Here is an 18,788-nt window from a genome sequence, read left to right as displayed (position 1 = left end):
AAAGGTTTAATGTCATGGGAGAAATGAAAAAGATGAATGGAAAGAGGGGAAAAACAGGCAAAACACACCAGTGCATGGGTGATTGTGGATGTGTGAGAAGAGCGGAAAGGGAAGTGAAACTAAAAGCAGAGTTTACGTTTAAATTTAGGGTTTGGGGAGACTGTGCCGGGGGAAAACGAGAACTTTTCCCACCCGGCGAAGATGCTCTGGGCGGGATGCGGGGCCCGAGCGTGGCAACCGGTGTTCCCAGTTGCCATGGGGAGGCGGGGCGGTGTTCCCGGTTGCCATGGGGAGGCGGGGCGGTGTTCCCGGTTGCCATGGGGAGGCGGGGCGGTGCTCCCGGTTGCCATGGGGAGCGGGGCGGGCGGAGCCGCCGCCGCTGCGCAGGGAGCAGCTGCTCCTGACACATCCCCCCGCTGCCATATTGTGTCCGCGCCGCACGGCTTCATGACCGCGGTGAGTGCAGCCGGCGCGCCCCCTCTCCCCCCTTTCCCCGTCGCCCTCCATCCCCACGCCTGTTTTTGTTGCTTCCCCCCCTTTTCTTTATTTAGTTTTTGTGGTTTTCACCGGTTTTGGGGTTGGGTTTTTTTTGTCTTTAACGCTCCGGACGGGTTTCGCGGGGGAACGGCAAAGCGCGGGGAGCGGCGCGGCGGCTCCGCTGGTGCTTGGGGTAGGGGCGGGGGGGATGCCGCGACCCCTCTAACGGGTCTCATTGATGATGCGGGGTGGGGGGGGAATTGCGCTGTGCATGGGGACACCCCCCCTTCCCCTTCCACCCTCTTTCCCCGCAGCTCCTCCCCCCGGCGCGGCTCCGCGGAGCTTCCGCCCGCGGGTTTTTCCGCGGGTGACCCGGGATGACGCGGCCGCCGCGCGCTTGTTCCGCGCCACCGGGTCACCGCGGGAAAAACCCTCAAGGGGCTCCTTTAACTCAGCAAGCCCCGGCGGGTGTCTCTGTTCCGGGGCGCCACGTTGTCCCCAGAGCGGTGGGGAGAGCCCCCAGGGGAGGGCAGAGGGGCTGCGGTTGTTGGAGGCGGGCGGGAGACGCCTGGTGAGCATCCCACGTTTTGGGGTGAAACACTGGGAGCCGCTCATGAGGGGCTGGGATCTGCACGTGGCCCTTGGGAACGTTCCTGTGTTTCTTGGGGCGGGGGGGGTGTTCAGTGGAGCATCGTCTCCACAGCGATCCTCTCGGCCTGGGTGGGAGCGGGAAGCGGCTTTTGTCCCGAAGGGTTCGGGTTCTGACATGGCCCAGACAAAAGAGTAATGAGGACAAAGAGGGAAACCAGAAGATAAGGAGTAATGTTGAGTGGGGCCGGATGAACTCGCCTTGGTGCCTGCCGAGGGATGGGCATCATGTGAAAATGTAAAGTTAAAAATGATGAATTATGTTGGACTTGAGTGCTGTGAAGGTAACGTGGTCGGGTTTGTGGCTAGCCTGTGAAATCAAGGTAATTTTATCTATACTGTACTACATACATATATACATTATAGAATCCCAGACTGGTGTGGGTTGGAAGGGACCTTAAAGCTCATCCAGTTCCAACACTCTGCCACGGGCAGGGACACCTTCCACTAGACCAGGTTGCTCCAAGCCCCTGTGTCCAACCTGGCCTTGAACACTGCCAGGGATGGGGCAGCCACAGCTTCTCTGGGCACCCTGTGCCAGCGCCTCAGCACCCTCACAGGGAAGAATTTCTTCCCAATGTCTCATCTCAATCTCCCCTCTGTCAGGTTAAAGCCATTCCCCCTTGTCCTGTCCCTACAGGCCCTTGTAAAAAAAATATACCTACACCTCCTCCAAATCATGTTATTGGTGGACTTGCATTTAGATGGACTTTGGTAATGGTTGGGCTGCAATATGTTGACATGTGAATCATTTAACTTCTGCTGTGTTTCTTTGGACTGGGGTCTTCTTTTCTTTCTAGAAGCCTGGTGTGATGCAAGAAGAATGGAGCTGGTGTAATGTCAGAGAACTTGAACTAGTTCTAAGTCAGTTTGGTGGTTGGTGTCTTTTTTGTCTTGGCAGGTGCCAGCTCGCATTCCCCAAGCTCTGCAGAAGGTAGTTGGGCACTTCAGCTCTGAAGTGCAGTTAACCCAGCACAGAGCTTGAGCTAATGAACTGAGTGCCAGGGTATGTTATTTCTGAGCCTGGCCACGTGAAACTTGGGTGATGTGTTTGTTGGCAACATCTGGGCCAGAGGATTGAGTGACCCTCTCTAGGTGCCGCTGCTGAGGCTGTGCTGGAGAAGTTCCACAGGGGTTGCTCAGCCCAGAAGTAAGATTATATCCCTTTTATCCCAAAGGAACACCAACCAAGGAGCATGCTGCCTCAACAGCTCCAAGCACCACAGATTTTCTCCTTGAGGAGCCTTCCCATGTCCTCTGGGCTCCTCGGGATGGAAGGCAGCAGCGTTGCCAGCACCTATCTCAGTGTCAGGGTGTGCCAGTCCAGTAAGTAACAGAGCAGATAAAGGGTTGTGTGATGGTTTCACTGAAGGAGAAACTGCCTGGCGAGTGAGTGTAGTGCCTGGGAAAGCAGACAGAGGTTAGGTGCACATCAGGCTGATTTCTGCCATCTTTATTAACCACAGACTCTGCTCATTCAGTGCAGGACCCTTGAAAACCTGACACCTAGAGCAAAGGCCAACTCTTTCAGTGAATGAGATAGTTTGGTACCTGAAGATGGCACATCTACCCCCAGAGGGGTGCTGGATGCGCCATCCCTGGAGACATCCAAGGCCAGGCTGGATGTGGTTCTGGGCAACCTGATCTGGTTGAAGATGTCCCTGCTCATTGCAGGTGGTTGGACTAGGTGGGCTTTGAAGGTCCCTTCCAACTCAAACTATGCTATGATTCTGTGATTCTAAGAAGATGCTGTGTATGGATTCAGGTTAAACTGGTGAGAAAGTGATGCAGTTCTTGTGTGGAAATGTCGGTTCCTGTAAGAACAGCAGAGGTTTTTACGCTGGTTTCAGCTTGGGCTGTAATTCCACCCTCTTTCCCTATTATTGATCCTTAGTGACTGGTTATTTGGGTTCCAAGGAGCTGGTACAGACGAGAGGAAGTACCCCATGCATGCAGAAGACTTTTTCTGAATCTCACCAGTATGAACCAAACACCAGGGTAATGAACCGCTGCTGTGTACCTCTTGTGCTGTTCCCTTCAGCGGGGTAGTCCCACTGCACTGCCATGGTGCAAAACGAGCTGTGTGAAGTACAGCTTTCCTTTCCTGGCTGTGAATCAATGAAAAAGACCAGGTTGGACAGGGCTTGGAGCAACCTGGTCTAGTGGAAGGTATCCCTGCCCATGGCAAGGGGTTGGAACTGAATGAACTTTAAGGTCCTTTCCAACCCAAACCATTCCATAATTCTATGGAAAGCATCCTTTAGTGCCCATAAGTAAATGCTGTCAGTGATATAGATGGATGCTCACTGTCTTTTAGCACAGGTGGAAATTCTGCCCTTTTCCTTCCATCTGTCCCCTTCAGTTTTCTCTTTATGGCCGTTGCTATTCCTCCACATCCCGTTCCTCAGGTGGGCTGTGTATAAGCTCCACTGCAGGATGCCAGCGCACTGATTGTAACCCTTCTGAGGGAAGTAGGTGGAGGCAGCGAGTGCCTCATCCCTAGTGCGTGTGCCTTGCTGCTCCACATCTGAAAGGGTGTTGGGCAACTTCCTGCGCCGAGACGCGGCCATCGGCGTGACTCATGTCAGCACACGCAGCTCTGTCTCGGGGCAGGTGCACACTCGCAGGCTGCCAACCCCATCCGCGTCCCAGCGCAGCAGCCAAGAGGGCTGGTTTCGGTGCCTGTGGTGTGCCTCCTTGCAGGTCTAGCCGCTTCCTTGGCTCCCAGAGGAGATGCCTCCGCATCAAACAAGAAGACCCTGAGATGCTGCTTCATGTTTTTTTCTGGCTGGACTTCTATGTGTGATACGTGTTTATTCATAGAACCACAGGATAAGTGTGCTTGGAAAAAGCCTTCAAGATCATCCAGTCCAACCGTTCCCCAGCACTGCCAAGGCCACCACTAGCCCGTGTCACTGAGGGCCTCATCTACATGATGTGTGAACACTTCCAGGGATGGTGATTCCATCACTGCCCTGGGCAGCCTGTTCCAATGCCTGACTGCCCTTCCAGGGAAGAAATTGTTCCTAATATCCAGTCTAAACCTCCCCTGGTGCAGCCTGAGACCATTTTCTCTTGTCCCATCCCTTGTTCCTTGGGAGCAGAGACCAGCTGCCTCCCAGCTCCATCCTCCTGTCACGCTCAGGTCTCCCCTGAGCCTTCTCTTCTCCAGACTAACCCCCCCCCCCCCAGGTTCCTCAGTCATTCCCCATCACAGTTGTGCTCCAGGCCCTGCACCAGCTCCCTTGCCCTTCTCTGGCCCTGCTCCAGCACTTCAATGTCTCTTGTAGTGAGGGGCCCAGAACTGAACACAGGATTTGAGATGCAGCCTCACCAGTGCCCAGTACAGGGGGATGATCACTGCCCTGGCCCTGCTGACCACACTGTGCTGATACAGGACAGGATTCATTCCCTGTCATATTAGATGAGCCACCTGACTTAGTGCATGCCGTGTGATGATGAACTCTCCATCCCACCCTCATCATGGGTAAATGCACACAGCGATGCTCTGGGGTACTTGCAAAATAGAATTGAAGTCAGCAAGTGGCAGGCAGCTCACTCATGCATGCTTCAGGACCAGATTCCATCCTATGGAAGAAATGCTGTCCTCTAATGCCAGCCATCATTCGTATGACCCTGGATACTCTGTCTGCTCCCTGTGAAACATGATGGCTATGGAAGCATGAGGCTTGGGTCGCACTTGGTTTTGGGGAGCGCTGCTGGGTGCTCCTCTGTGCTGAGTGCCTGCAGGCCTGCGTGGCTGACAACCAGGAAGCCTAGCTGTTGTGTCTGGGGTAGGAATACCCTTGTGACTGGGTGTACCAGGACCATTTCAAGAGAAGCCTGGAACTGGGGCAGATAAGATGATTAATAGCAGAAGTCAATGGTGTGGATTTTTGCATTTTCTTTTTTCCTAGTGTGTTCAAGGTTTTTTCTGTTAGTTTCAAACAAGACTTAGAGCTCCCTACTTCTTCCTCAAAGCACAGATCAGTTTATGTGTAGTTTATTTCTGTAATTAGTTTGGGTTTTTTTTTTACTGCTGCTCGATCTTCAGGTTATCTACTTACATAGCTTAATCTCCAGTGTGCAGCCTCCGAAAAGAAGATGGAGCCAGGTGGTGGCTGGTCTCTTCTCCCAAGGGATAAGTGACAGAACAAGACAAAATGCCCTCAAGCTACACCAAGAGAGGTTTGGATACTGGGAACAATTCCTTCCCCAGAAGGTGCTCAGGCATTGGAACAGGCTGCCCAGGGCAGTGGTGGAGTCACCATCCCTGGAAGTGTTCCCAAACCATGTAGACGAGGCCCTCAGTGACGTGGGTTAGGGGTGGCCTTGGCAGTGCTGAGGGAATGGTTGGATTTGATGATCTTCAAGGTCTTTTTCAGCTCAGTCGATTCACAGATTCTGTGTGTGTCTGGCTGTTTTCCCAAAGCCCGTCTCCTGGAGCAGCCTATCTTGATACCACACTCAAGCCTCGTTTCTTCTCTTGGGTTATTTTCAGTGCATTCCTGTCTTGCAGTATGTAGCTAATTCTGGTTTCCTGTTTCATGTGGGGTTCCCTGCTTTCTTGCTTTTTAACACTCTTAAGGCATTGCATTGTGCTTAGATATGGGGCCATGGTCACCTAGAAGCTAATTACTGGGTGTGGAGAGAGCTCAGTGACTGGAAAGCTTCCACAAAGTAGAACTGGGTGAGTGGGAGCTGAGAGGCTTGCTGCTAAGCAGCAGCAGCAGTCACCCATCCATCATCCTCTGGTCTGTGAGGACCATCACCAGACTCACTATAGAATCATAGAATGGTTTGAGTTAGAAGGGCCCTTAAAGAGCGGGGCAACCTGTTCCTATCTGCTGGTTTGGTTTGATTTAGGGATGCTGAGTAGTCAAAAGTAGGAGCTGTATGCTTCTGGGCTCATGACCATGCTGTATGAGAAGTGTCAGATGGCATCTTGTACTTTGAGGGTCTAGTTTTGCTAGCATGGTTGCCTTTCATCTGTGTTCAGAGACACTTGTATCTTCTGCAACTTTCCCCCTGAGGGTGTACCTCAACGTACAGACCCTGTGTGATTAAACTGAACCCTTTTACTGTACAAGAAACCTGCCTGGTCCATGTGTTCCAGTGTGGGGTCACTGTATAGAAGAAAAGGTATGGTGAGAAGGCTGATTCTGATATAAAGTGATTTGGAAACAGAAAACCAAGTTCAACAGTTGTGGAGTGAAATTAAGAGCGAGTTGGCCAAGAAGATCAGCATGGTGAGGAGCATCGCTTTGCTGTGTGGAGCAGGAGCTGGGAAAGCAACCAGTGACAGCTTCACAATCACAAAGCTATACTGGTAATGTGGGTGGGTTTATGCTACAACTAAATCTTGCAGAAGGGTCACTTGGGGCGAAGCTTCAAATTGTTGGTTTTCAGCTGAAAATTGGGAGTTCTGGTTCTTTAAGGCTGAAGAAGGCAGAAAAGCTGGATGGAGCAGATAGCATTATGTTTTCCAGTGTTGGTAAATTGGTACTGACACCAGCTGGAATGTAGCTTATTTCTATTTCAAGAGGATGGTAAAGAAACACATGGAAAGGTTACCCTGGAAGGGGAATTAGCATCAGAATTATTTTGCAAGGCATGTGCTCAAATGGCTCACTTGTGAACGTTATCAATGGCTTACATTTTTTTTGCATGTTAGTCCATTTAGCAAGCAGTGTTTCAGGAACGGGACCTGGAGGCATCTTTTGAAAAGCTGCTATTGGCAGTAAAGCATTTCTTTTTAAAGCACTTCTTCCCCCACCACTTTCTGAGACACCAAAGGGGTTTTTAGGGGGGTTTCTTAATAGATTTCATTGCTGTTTTGTTTTGTTTTGTTCGTTTTCTTCACTTCCCAGTTTCTCTGTTAGACTGTTTTCATGTGCATGGTTTAAATCTGAGGCACAGGAAACCCGGTCCGGCAGTGATTGCAGCCTTTGGAAAGGCTTCTCAGTGGCCAAGTCTCAGAGGCTCTGGGCCATGCACAGGGTCTGGAATGGGGTCTGGGCATGTCTGAGTTTACATATCGTTGTTGTTTGAGATGTTTGTTTGGATCACAAACCCTCTTGTGTGTGTGTTTATGTGTACTTGCTATAAAAATGAAAACTTGTTTTCATACAAGTTAGATCTCAGATGAAACCACTCTTCCTTGGGCTATGGTAAGGATTTAATCCCTTCCCTTTTTTCAGTTTTGCAGCATTTCTTTTCCTCATATTGGACCTTTTCATTGCTTTTAGCTCCCATTTTTGTTTCATTGGTTTTTGCTTTTGTTTTCCCCTGCTTTTAACCATATCACAGGGTGAGGGAAAATATTGACATTAAAGGGGGATTAAAATGAGAGAGGCTTGGAAGTATTTTGGCAAACACCTGAAAAACCTTTCTTCTTCGACCACACCATGCCAAGGTTGAAAAGCAACCTGTGAGCTTATGGCTTGTCCGGTCCCTCAGTTGGGTTGTTTTGTTTCAGGCTGGCTTTGAGAGCTGAGAACTGCTTTTTAAATGGGTTTTAAACCAGTTATTTTCAATCCCCCCCCTCCCTTGCAAGCCATGAAGAGCAGGAAGGGCACTGCCTGCAGTGGGTGCTACCCTAATGGGAGCATCTCTGGGTGCCCTTTGTCACTGGCGGGGTGCAGCTGCCCGCTTTTTCCTCTGCAGACAACAGCTCCTGGCTCACCAAAGTCTATGGCCGAGAGGTGGTTTTGTCCTCGGGAGACTGTAATGCCTTTAGTTGTCTTGGATACGTGACATCATATAGTGTTGTAATCAAATATAGGCCTTTCACAGGGCTGGGAAAGGGGGGGGTTCAGCTGACCTCCAGCCGCTGCTGTGGGGTGGGCAGGGGATGGAGCAAGGCAGCCTGAGACAAAGGAGATGAGTGAAGGAGGGAAGGTTAAATTAATGGTGGGAAAAATGGCCTGGTGTCATGCTTTAATGCTCTTGGTGAAACAGATGCGGTGCTTTTTATCAATGGGGTTTCACTAATCACGCAGAGACATACTTTCTTTGCTGCTCTTCCCTTTTAACTTGTGGCTGGTCCCATGCTGTGTGCCTGCTGGCTTGGAAGTTTACCCCAAACTTGTGTAGGTGAGCAGTGACAGTCATTTATTTGTGCAGTTCTTGCGCTGTTTTAACAGCACAATCCATTCAGTGATGTATGAATTCAGGACAAACCCCAGTGCTGATACGCTTCCATAGACGCAGGGAAATACGGACATCTATAGAAGAGTTTGCTACTGGTATAGTTGCTTGTGTGCAAAAAGCACGTACCCATCGTTTTAAGTACTCTCACAGTGCCTGTTTATGTTAGCACCAAAGCTGTGTGTGGAGTTCACAAAGGCCCCAGCCCTGTAACTAAGGCTGCATGCCCCAAGCTTGGTGCAGAGATGGTGGTTGCAGAGCTGCTCTCACAACAGAATTGTGATATGGCTAAAAATCGCTTATCCTGACTTAAAACCATATTCTACTGCTCAGACTGGGACAATGCACAGTAATATGTTTATTTTCTTTTTAATTTTAAATCTAGAGGACAATCACTGTATTGTTAGCAGTACTAGCAAAGGCGACTTTTTGCTTGGCTGGTCCTACAGAAATAAACAGGTATGTTTAGTTGTGGAGAAGGTTGCCCTAACCTGGGGCACTGATGTTGTGCAGATGCCAAACAGCACCTTTCATCTGATGCCATTGGACAGTGAGGAAGGGTCAAGCACAGTTGTCTTCCAGGGATGGGGTTGGCTGAAGATTTTCATACAACATGAGCCAAGTGCTAAAATAGCAGTCTTCCAGTGCCTAAAGGGGCTGTAAGAAATCCGGAGAGTGACTTTTGACAAGGGCCTGTACTGATAGGACAAGGGGGAATGACTTTAAAATGACAGAGGGGAGATTTAGATTAAATATAAGGAAGAAATTCTTCCCTGTGAGGGTGCTGAGGCCCTGGCACAGGGTGCCCAGAAAAGCTGTGGCTGCCCCATCCCTGGCAGTGTTCAAGGCCAGGTTGGACACAGGGGCTTGGAGCAACCTGGTCTAGTGGAAGGTGTCTGTGCCCATGGCAGGAGGCTGGAAGTGGGTGAGCTTTAAGGTCCCTTCCAACCCAAACCATTCTAGGATTCTATGGCTGAGAAGTGTGAGCTAATATGTAGCTGGCTAAAGAGGTGCTGAACAAGGAGGTGAGATTAATCATTATAAGGAAAATGGTACAACTCACATTGCAGCAGGACTGGTGTTTGTCTCCTTTTGGGAATTTTGTCTCTTTGGTTTGTTTGGGGATTTTTTTGTTTCTTAATTTAAGAAAGGATTGAAGAAGTGACATAAGCCTATGGATATATTGCTGTGTTTGAAGCCAGCCATCACTGAGTGCCAATATAAATCTGCTCTGACGGCTTGGGGGAGAAGTAAATTGTCGGGAGAGCAAAGCTATTTTTGACGGGCTGTTTGAGCAGTTGGCTTTGCTTTAATTTAAACTTTTTATTTTTGTTTATTTTTAATGACTGGATTGGTTGTTAATCACACCCATCCCTGCCTTAAATAGACAGTCTGGGGATGGTTTCCAGCACTAGTACTGGTAAGCATAGGTGCGGGTTTTCCTGTCAAAACGGCTTTGCAATAGCTGGTGCAAAAGCGTATGAGCAGATGAAGAGAGAAGAAACTGCTGATGGGAAAGCCAGTGTATTTGCTGGGGAGGCACAAATTCTGCCCCCAGCGCTTTCTGGGCACCAGGAGGGGCTGGAAGGGCTATGGTTCTTCTTGGGAAGCATAAAGATAGCCATTGCCTTCCAATGTCACCGTGTCACGCCTCCATCACACACATCATTCCTCTCTTCCCAAACAAGAAGGCTAGGCAAATACACCTCCAGGCGGGCTGGGCAGTATAACTGCATGCAATTCTTTGTTTGCTTGGGGGTTTTGGGGGCTTTTGTACAGTTAATATGAATCTCGGCTTTACTGGTAAACCACATCCATAGCTAGAGTGTCTTATGTTTACAGCAGGCTGGTATAGCCTCTGTAATATGTGTCTGTGTGTATATATGGTACAGTTGAGTGGTTTTGTTGGTCTGTACTTCTGGAACAGCTGTGTTGGCCCAAGCTGTAGGTGCAGTGAAGCTGTGACACGGTCACATCAGCAGGAGGAAAACAGCTGTTGCCATCACATAGTTTCTTAGATGACTGCTTTTAAAACTCTACAAGCAAGAAGATGTTCATTGTTAGTGTAATGCCTCTAAAGCATGGGTGGCCTCTTCTGAGTGGCTTTTTTATTTATGGTAATTTTAGAGTTGGGTGAGTTTTCTGGGTTTTCCCACCTAGGGAAAAATCCAAAGCACGTGCTCAGCCATCATTTCTGTGACAGGCCTGAGCTGCCACCCCAGTGGATGGTCACTTCCTCTTGAGCGCTGGTCTCGCCACTCTGCTTTGCAGGAGAGCCTGGGACAGAGCAGCAAACCCTTGCAGCAAGAGAAAAAGGTGGTCTTTTGGACCTGGGTAGCTCCATAAGACCCAACTGATAGGCTGGGCAGATCTTTCCCTGGTGGAAAGGGGAAGCAAAACTTGGGAGTGATTGTGACTTATGCAGGGCTGTGAAGTCTTCATTCACACTGAGTGAACAAATTCACTTTATGCTGATTTCAGTTTTGCAACTTATTTTTCACTTGTTGGGCACCAAAGGCAAACACTTCTTCATAGGCCAATTTACAATATAATGAGTGTAATGAAAGAGTTCATGTGAGAGCTGAATGGATCAGATCCTACCTGTTAAGGTCTTTTTCAGATTTCAGATGCTGACATCAAAATAGCTGTTATTCCTGTGTCCAGACTGGTGTTTCAAGATAGATACAGCAGTTTCCCAATGCTTACCTTAAGTGCTGGTTATAAACCAAGGGGAGTTAACACATGCTCATGAGATTATTGCCATGCTTGTATTGGACCCTGGCTCTCATCAGTGACTACAGTATTCTTGCACAGTGTGGGGATGTAGAGGGACTTTTTGCTGGAGAGGGACTTTTGACAAGGGCCTGTAGTGACAGGACAAGGGGGAATGGCTTTAACCTGACAGAGGGGAGATTGAGATGAGACATTAGGAAGGAATTCTTCCCTGTGAGGGTGGTGAGGCGCTGGCACAGGGTGCCCAGAGAAGCTGTGGCTGCCCCATCCCTGGCAGTGTTCAAGGCCAGGCTGGACGGGGCTTGGAGCAACGTGGTCTAGTGGAAGGTGTCCCTGCCCCATGACAGGGTGTTGGAAATGGATAAGCTTTAAGGTCCCTTCCAACCCAAACTCTCTGTGATTCTATGGTACAGCCTTGCATTTGGGTTTGGTGGGCTTCTACTGAACGTGGTTTTGAAGGTTTGCATTGATTTCTGACCATCTCTTTTGTTGCAGACCAATAAAGCTAAATGGGTCCAGTCACTGGAATGACTCCGGATAAGAAAGCTGAAACACCGGGAGCAGAAAGAGCTGCAGGGCTACGGCAGTGTCATGGCATGGGAAGCTTGCCTGATGCAGGCGATGCCGGCAGGCCAAAGGCCACTGTGGTGGACAGAGATTCAGCAGACGACGAGCTCACAAACTTGAACTGGCTGCATGAAAGTACTAACCTGCTAACAAACTTCAGCCTCGGGAGCGAGGGTCTTCCGATCGTTAGTCCTTTATATGACATTGAGGGTGACAGCGTGCCATCCTTCTCACCATCCTGCTACCAGAACCCTGAGAAGAAATCCTCCACTTCCAAACCCCCCTACTCTTTCAGCCTTCTTATTTACATGGCGATCGAGCATTCTCCCAACAAGAGCTTGCCAGTCAAAGAGATCTACAGCTGGATCCTGGAGCGCTTCCCCTACTTCGCCACGGCACCCACCGGCTGGAAGAACTCGGTCCGACACAACCTCTCCTTGAACAAGTGTTTCCGAAAGGTGGAGAGAGGCCATGGCAAGGTGAGGCCTGGTGGGAGGGAGGTGGATCGGGTCTGAAGTTCAGGGGGAATGGAGAAGACTCTGTTTTTGAGGACTTTGGTTTGGTTTGATCTGGTTTTTCCCCCTCCGTGTCCTGTAATGCTTTATTTGCAGCTGGAGATGGTTTGGAAATGCCACTTCTGACAAATCACAGGATGACAGAAGTCACTTGGGTTTTGTATTTAGTGTTGGCCTGGGTAGAGCTAGAAGCGGTCATACTTTCTCAAACTGGCTAACATGCTATTGCAAAGGACCCTGTTTTCACTTACGATTTTGTTAGCTTGCAATACCCTGCCTTAAATTTCAGGCATCTTGGGATGACTTTTTGCTGAAGCTTCTTAAACTGGTGCTCTCTCTATTTTCCAAGGCTTAAGTATCAGTGTGTGTTCCTCCTTCCATGCTTTTCCAGCATGGCCATGGCTACAATTGCACCGGCAAGCAGAACAGATTGTGAGATGCCAAGCAGGGAAGCATTGGTGATGCCCATTTGGGTGCAGATGTGGCTTTCTGCAAGGCACCCTTGCTTGCAGGCACACTGTATGAACGTGGCTGAGTGTTCCTCAGTGTAATGGCTGCCTTGAATATTAAACTCTTTCATTTGTGATCTTCCTTTACACTTACCACAATAACAATCTTGCATTTAATGTACTGTATTGCTTTAACCTCTGCCATAACACAACAATGTGTGTCTCTGCGTGGTGCAGACACAAGCTTCGCTCCTTAAATTCAAGGATACTCTTCCCTGTACAAGTCCTTTCTTCTTCTGACCATTACAATTCTACTGGTGACTTCCTTTTCCCTCTGTCATTTCCCATCCCATTTGTCAAAGAGCTGGCTCTGACTTGAATAAACCAACAAACCACATACCAGAAGTCAACAAACAAATCCCGGACGCGTCTGCTCGGAGGTCAGCCTGAGTGGTAGTAGGCTTGTTATCAGAACTGTGTGCAATGCCTGGCGTGCTTGACAGCCTCTCACTGTAGATAGAGGTCTTGGAGCTGAGTGGGCATCGGGAAGGATTGCCTTGTACTGGTAGGACTGGATGCCCCATTCTTGGCAGTCTCCAAGGCCGGGTTGGACAGAGCTTGGAGCAATCTGATCTAGTGGAAGGTGACGGATGAGCTTTAAGGTCCCTTACAAACCATCTATGATTCTATGATTTTCAGTATCCCTGCTCCTACATTAAATTGTTAGGGTGTTGTTTTCCCAAGCAGCAGCTTTGCTTGGGAAAAAGGACTTTTTGCTGCTGTATGCCAAGTTCACTAACTCTCCCATAGCCAAGTCCTGCTGCATGTTGGGATGGGCTCTTAATGTGGCTGCAGGTGCTGTAATGGATTAGCTGCAGGCTGTGCGTGTGTGAAGGACGTGGGTCTGAGCAGCCAACACAGGTGGCAAAAATGCCATTAAGGGTCTGTGTGGCTCCATCCAGGAAGGGAGACAAGAGTTTCAGAAGAATTAAGGAAAGCAAGGAAAATCTATATTGGTGTATAAGTTCCTGCTGTCTGTGAACTTGCCATTTAAAGCTCAGCTCTTTCCAGCCTAGAAACACTCAAGGTTTAGGAGTTATCATCAAAACCTCATGCCTTAGCAGGAGGTTGGAGGAGCTTGAGACTGCCAGGTCCTCTGCTCAACCCCCAGCCTCACCAGTATTGCTGGGCTCAGAGGGTGGCTTGCTGCTGGATATGACATCTCTAGTAGGAAAAGCACAGTGCAGAATAGCTACCATCACTACCAGTAAGGTGATGCTGATGTGTTCTGTCAGCATTTTCCCAGGGCTCCAGACACTCTGCAGCTCTAATTCTTAAGAACAGAAACTGCATTTACCAAAAACACCCACCCCAAATAGCCTCTCCTGAAAGTTTACTGAAGCTTCCCCAATTTCCAGCAAGCAGTGGTTAAGTCTGTTTAAAGTGGGTAAGTCCCTGCTTTAGAAAGGACCAGATGAGAGTACTGCTCCAAATTCTTCCTGCAACACAAGTCTTTGGGGCACAGCAATGCATGTAGACTCTGTGGGAGATGATGGGAACGCTCAGACCTGCCTCAGTTGTCACTTCGGAGCAAGCAGCGGTAGCTTCCAAGTGCGTTTTGCAGATGGTGTTGCCTGTAACGTGTGCTAGCCATGGTTACAGCCATGCCTCCGGGTGCTTTGCTCAGAGGGCAGGATAATTTTGTATTTTCTTCTGTTTTTTTTCTTTGTTAATGGCATCTTAATTGTGTCTCAAAGGGAGTGCGAGTCAGCTTCTATCCCAAGCGCCTGGGTAAGCAGGGAGGCCCATGGCACATTGCATCAGAGGAGCATGGTTTATTTTGGGTGAGAAGGGCTTTAAAGCCTTTCAAATGAATCTGGGCTCTCGTATTCGAAGACTGTGTCTGACAGGAGGGGAGGGTCTGTCCCCCACATCCCAGGGCAGGATGAGGATGCTTTATGATGCCTCCATGGGTATTGTTGCTAGCCGTTGGCTATGAAATCCTTTTGCCCAGAGAGGTGCTGGATGCGCCATCCCTGGAGACATTCAGGGCCAGGCTGGATGTGCTTCTGGGCAACCTAGTCCAGTGGACTCTCCCATATGAGACAGCACTGCAGTCAAGAGGAGGAACTTCTCATGTTTTGGAAACAGAATGTATGTATGTCACATCTCTGCTAAAATATACACTGCCCTTTCTGTAAGCACATGTTGTGATGCTGCTGTACCTAAGTGGTTTGTAAAAGTCTACCCCAGTTGATAGAGCTGGGGTAAACCTAATCTTGTCCAAGCACTGCAAAAGCACTCCTTACTAGAGTTATAGTTGAGCTCATGCCTGCAGTCATCCCAACAGAAGTTTTCCAGTGATTCTCTGGTAATGGTGGCTGGGAGCTGGAGCTGATGAATAGCAAGGGGATGATGCTGGAGCCAGTGCCTGGGACACCTGCTTGCCTTCCAGTATCCCTGCTGTGGCCTTGGTGCCCCTGAAGATGTGGAGCTGTGATTACAGGCTCAATTTGATGTGATTGTGATTCTGAGCAGTCCTCAGAAGATACAGTTAATGCATCTGAAGCGCTGTCACGTAACCTTGGGACTGCGGGGAGAGAGGTCTGCAGGGGGACATTGCTCTTTTTGAAGGAGCAGTGTCTGATATGCAGATTTGAAGTGAAAAGTGGTTTGGAGTAGCAAGCCCTGAGGAGCCTCCCTGCTCTTTGCTAGATTTGATTTTATAATTGTGGGTTTGGGGATTTTTTTATTAATCAGTACCACTGGGGAGAAAAGATGTTAGGAGGTAGGAGCAGCATCTGCATCAAGCATCAATTTGGCATGCTGCTGCTCATATGGAAGCATCAGTTTGGCCCTGCTACTGTTTCCTCCAGGAGGTTGGGGGAGACAAGGCTTGAGTATCTTCAACACATCTCCCTTTCTTTTTCTGGGTAGGTATGTTTTGTTTGACAAGACATAGTGCTAGACAACCTGTGTGGCTGTTCAGGTATTCAGGCAATGAGTAGGTCCCATCCATAAGCCTGTAGAGATAGGAGAAGGATGTCTATGATCTGATAAAGCTCTTGGTGGGTATAGGACAGACCTCCCTGCATACACACAGTATTTTCCAGTACCCAGCTCAAGTGGAAGCAGTTGGTGAGAACAGCCCATACCTGATGGAACCACAACTGCTGTGCAGGGCTGAAGCTGGGTGTTTCAACAGTTGCCCTGATTTTGATGTGAAATGGTAACCTCCACGGGCAGTGTAGCATTTTAGGTCATAGTAGACTTGGTCTTTGGTAGGAGAAATGGCAGAGTCTGTTTTGTTGCTGTGGTTAGACCTCTGGTTTCTTTTCAAGCTGGATGTATCTGTGTTCTATGGGATTTCCAGCTCCAGCTGTGCATGGCCTTCCCCTGAAGTGTGACACACTAGCAAGATCTGTCACGGATTGCCACTGTGCATCTTTGCTAAGGCAGCAGATGTGAGTGAGACGATGCATACAAGCAGCCCCATGGGCATCACCACCTCTTTTGTTTAATGTCTGCTTTTAGTGCAAATAATGGTGGGTGAAAGTGTGATTTCACATTATGCTTAACCCAATTTAACTTCCCAAAGAAGTATACTTAACCCAGTCTGACTGCTCAAAGAAGACATCACCCTGTTTATTGCCTCTTGCACTGGACTGAGTGAGTGTCTGTCTGGCTTCAGCTTGCTGTTGCAATACCCACCCCAAATCCTTGTGTTGTGTTGTGTTGTCATGGCAGCAAACTGATGGGAGTACCTGCCTGGGAAGACGAAAGAGGGAAACTGACTCCATTGTGGCTGCAGGCCCAGCTGAACAGCATTAGGTGTCAAGTGGAAGTGCTTGCCTGAACTGGCAGATAAAACCTGTGGTAGCCTCAAAGCTACCAAAGGGAGAAAAAAAGCAACCCCCAACATTAGGGGTTGGGTTGCTGGGGAAAGGGTGTGGGAAAGGGATAAAGGCTGTTAGTCTGTCACTGAGATGATGGACTGAGCCGTTTGGGAGGATACCCCCTGTTAGTACTTAGCTGGCTAAATCATCCTGCCAGCCATCATGGCTGTTTAATTAAAGGTGAGCTTCTTGGTAGGTATCTTGCAGGCTGTGTTCAGTTTTAGCAATGGAAAGATGGGTATTAAGAAAGATTCAGGTTAAAAAAACAACGGAGAGATGCTGCAGCTCAGAGATCTTTATGAAAGGCAGTAGCTTCAACTAAAACTGTCTCTTTCTCAGCTGGAGCTCTCCCTGGTTTGATTTTTCTCTATGTATAGCAAAATATTTCCTCTTTTCAGGAAAAGCCCTGTGACTTACTAGGACTATGGATTTATGTGCTGTGTGGGTCCTTTTTAGTCTTATTTCATTGACCATCCATAAAATGGTGCTTAACTCTTGGTATATCAAATTTAATAACAAGAATAACTAACACAGTGGTGCTTGCATTGTTAGGTGCATCAAAATACGTTAACTGGGGTTTTAGCCAGGCATTTGGCAAGATGCTTTTACAGGATTGTGTAAAGTTAAATGAGTATGTGTACTTATGTAAGTAAAGGGAAGGGTGCTTTGGTTCCTTAGAAACCTCTTAATTGAAAGACTGCTGATCAATTCACTGATGCCGGGACAGATCCTTAAACTCACAGCTGTATTTACCAAGTGTTAAAATAAGGTTTACAGCTTTCAGTGGACAAACATGAAAGGGAATGAAGCTTTGGAGCTGCTATACCAAGCTGCAAGACCATGTAACGAGGGTCTTGGGACCACACGCTCACACAGGGGGTGTCCCATTCCCACTGAGGATGATGCACATCATCTGTACAGTGCTGGATGCTGACATCATTGCCTCTTGGGAATGTTACATTAGAAATGACTGTAACAGCCTGGCCCCATGCTCTTCTAATTTGCAGTATTTCTTTCTTGCAGGTGAATGGAAAAGGGTCATTGTGGTGCGTTGACCCGGAATATAAACCTAATCTTGTCCAAGCACTGAAAAAGCAGCCTTTTCCCTCAGCGCTTGCATTTTACACGCCGCCGGCATCACCACCGAGGTAGGTGAATTTTCTCATCTGAGTGAGGTGTGTGGTGGTTATGATAGAGAGGAAATGCCCATGGAGATGTTGATGTGGTGTTACGGGCTGCCACCCAAGAGAATTTGAGTGGGGCTTAGGTGAGACTGGCTAGAAGAGCGGAGGAGATGTAATGAGCTCAGGCTTCCCAGGTAGCAGATCTGGGGTTTGTGTCCAAGTCACCTTCATAACTGTGGGAAAGTTTAAGAGAAGGAGGTCTCTGGAGGGCAGGAACTGGAGCAAAATCCTCCTTCAAACATAGTTCACCAGGACTGATCTAGGGTGCCTGGTGCTGCTAGCTTAGAAGGCAGTGTGGGTCTTTCTCCTTCAAGTCACTCATCTGGATATAAAATGTATGTTATATACTGTCACAGAAAACAACTTTTCCACAATCTGAAGTGCTTAGAGAGGTTGGTCTGAGAAAGGTGTGTTTTTCTTGGAGGCTGTTAAAAGCATTTTGCAGCAGGGATGGGAAGAACAGCCTTTACCATAAACACGCTCAGAAGTGGAGCCTGCAAGACTTCCTCATCCAGCACATTTTAAGATTAGGCAATAGGTTCTGGAGAATTCGAAGTGAACATCCTCAGTAGAGGAAGAAGAACTGCAGCTGGGTGAGACAGCTACGGGGTGAGACAGAGAGGAAGAGGAGAAGGACAGAAAGCAGAGAGGAATGCATTGCTGATGGTGAGCTCAGTTCTTAGGTAGGCATGTGGCCGGTTTATCTAGTTTAGCAAAGAATTTGGGTGAGATAAGAGATAATTACGGTCTCTGAACATTGCCCTGTGCCTTAACCTTATTGCAAGGAGTTTCCTTAACAAACAGGAGGACCTAGGATTACTGGAGCAGGATGTAAAACTGATAACATTGAGCAGAAATTTGTAAGGGTCCAACAGGTCACTGACCCTGGGAGCTGGCACCCCAGTGCAACCCTTATCTGTCTGCCAGCAGCTGAAGATTTGTGTGGCATGGGCTTTTCCAGTTGGGCTTGTAACTTACAAGATGAAACAGTGGTCTCTGACCTTCCAGCCATCTTGAGCTGTAAAAGGGTCATGTTGGGTTTGAAAGAGCCAAGCAGGAGTATCCTGTTTTCAGTGGGAATGAGAGCATTACTAAAATAACCCTGAAGCACTTAAGCATTAAGAAATAGTACAATTGGAAAGTAAGAGATGGCTGGTGGTATTGTAAGGC

At 48.5% G+C, this 18,788-nt stretch overlaps 1 protein-coding gene across 2 annotated transcripts in view; it reads left to right on the top strand.

The window, feature by feature from the left end:
- The first annotated feature begins 324 nt into the window (after nt 1–324).
- Nucleotides 325–18,788, top strand: part of FOXN2 (forkhead box N2) — a 31,393-nt gene continuing 12,929 nt past the window's right edge. For both annotated transcript variants that reach the window (XM_061354036.1, XM_061354027.1), the window contains exons 1-3: nt 325–456; nt 11,503–12,053; nt 17,458–17,582. In XM_061354036.1, the coding sequence (XP_061210020.1) occupies nt 11,517–12,053; nt 17,458–17,582 (662 nt within the window). In that variant the 5' untranslated portion in view covers nt 325–456; nt 11,503–11,516. The remainder of the gene's footprint in view (nt 457–11,502; nt 12,054–17,457; nt 17,583–18,788) is intronic.

The sequence above is a fragment of the Neopsephotus bourkii genome, unplaced genomic scaffold (genome assembly GCF_033783945.1).
Source record: "Neopsephotus bourkii isolate Nb327-2 ecotype Australia unplaced genomic scaffold, CSIRO-AGI_Nbou_v1 NB_71, whole genome shotgun sequence".
NCBI classification, from domain to species: domain Eukaryota; kingdom Metazoa; phylum Chordata; class Aves; order Psittaciformes; family Psittacidae; genus Neopsephotus; species Neopsephotus bourkii.
The sequence above is the reverse complement of the archived record's forward strand: the minus strand, read 5'-3'. Positions and strand labels throughout refer to the sequence as shown.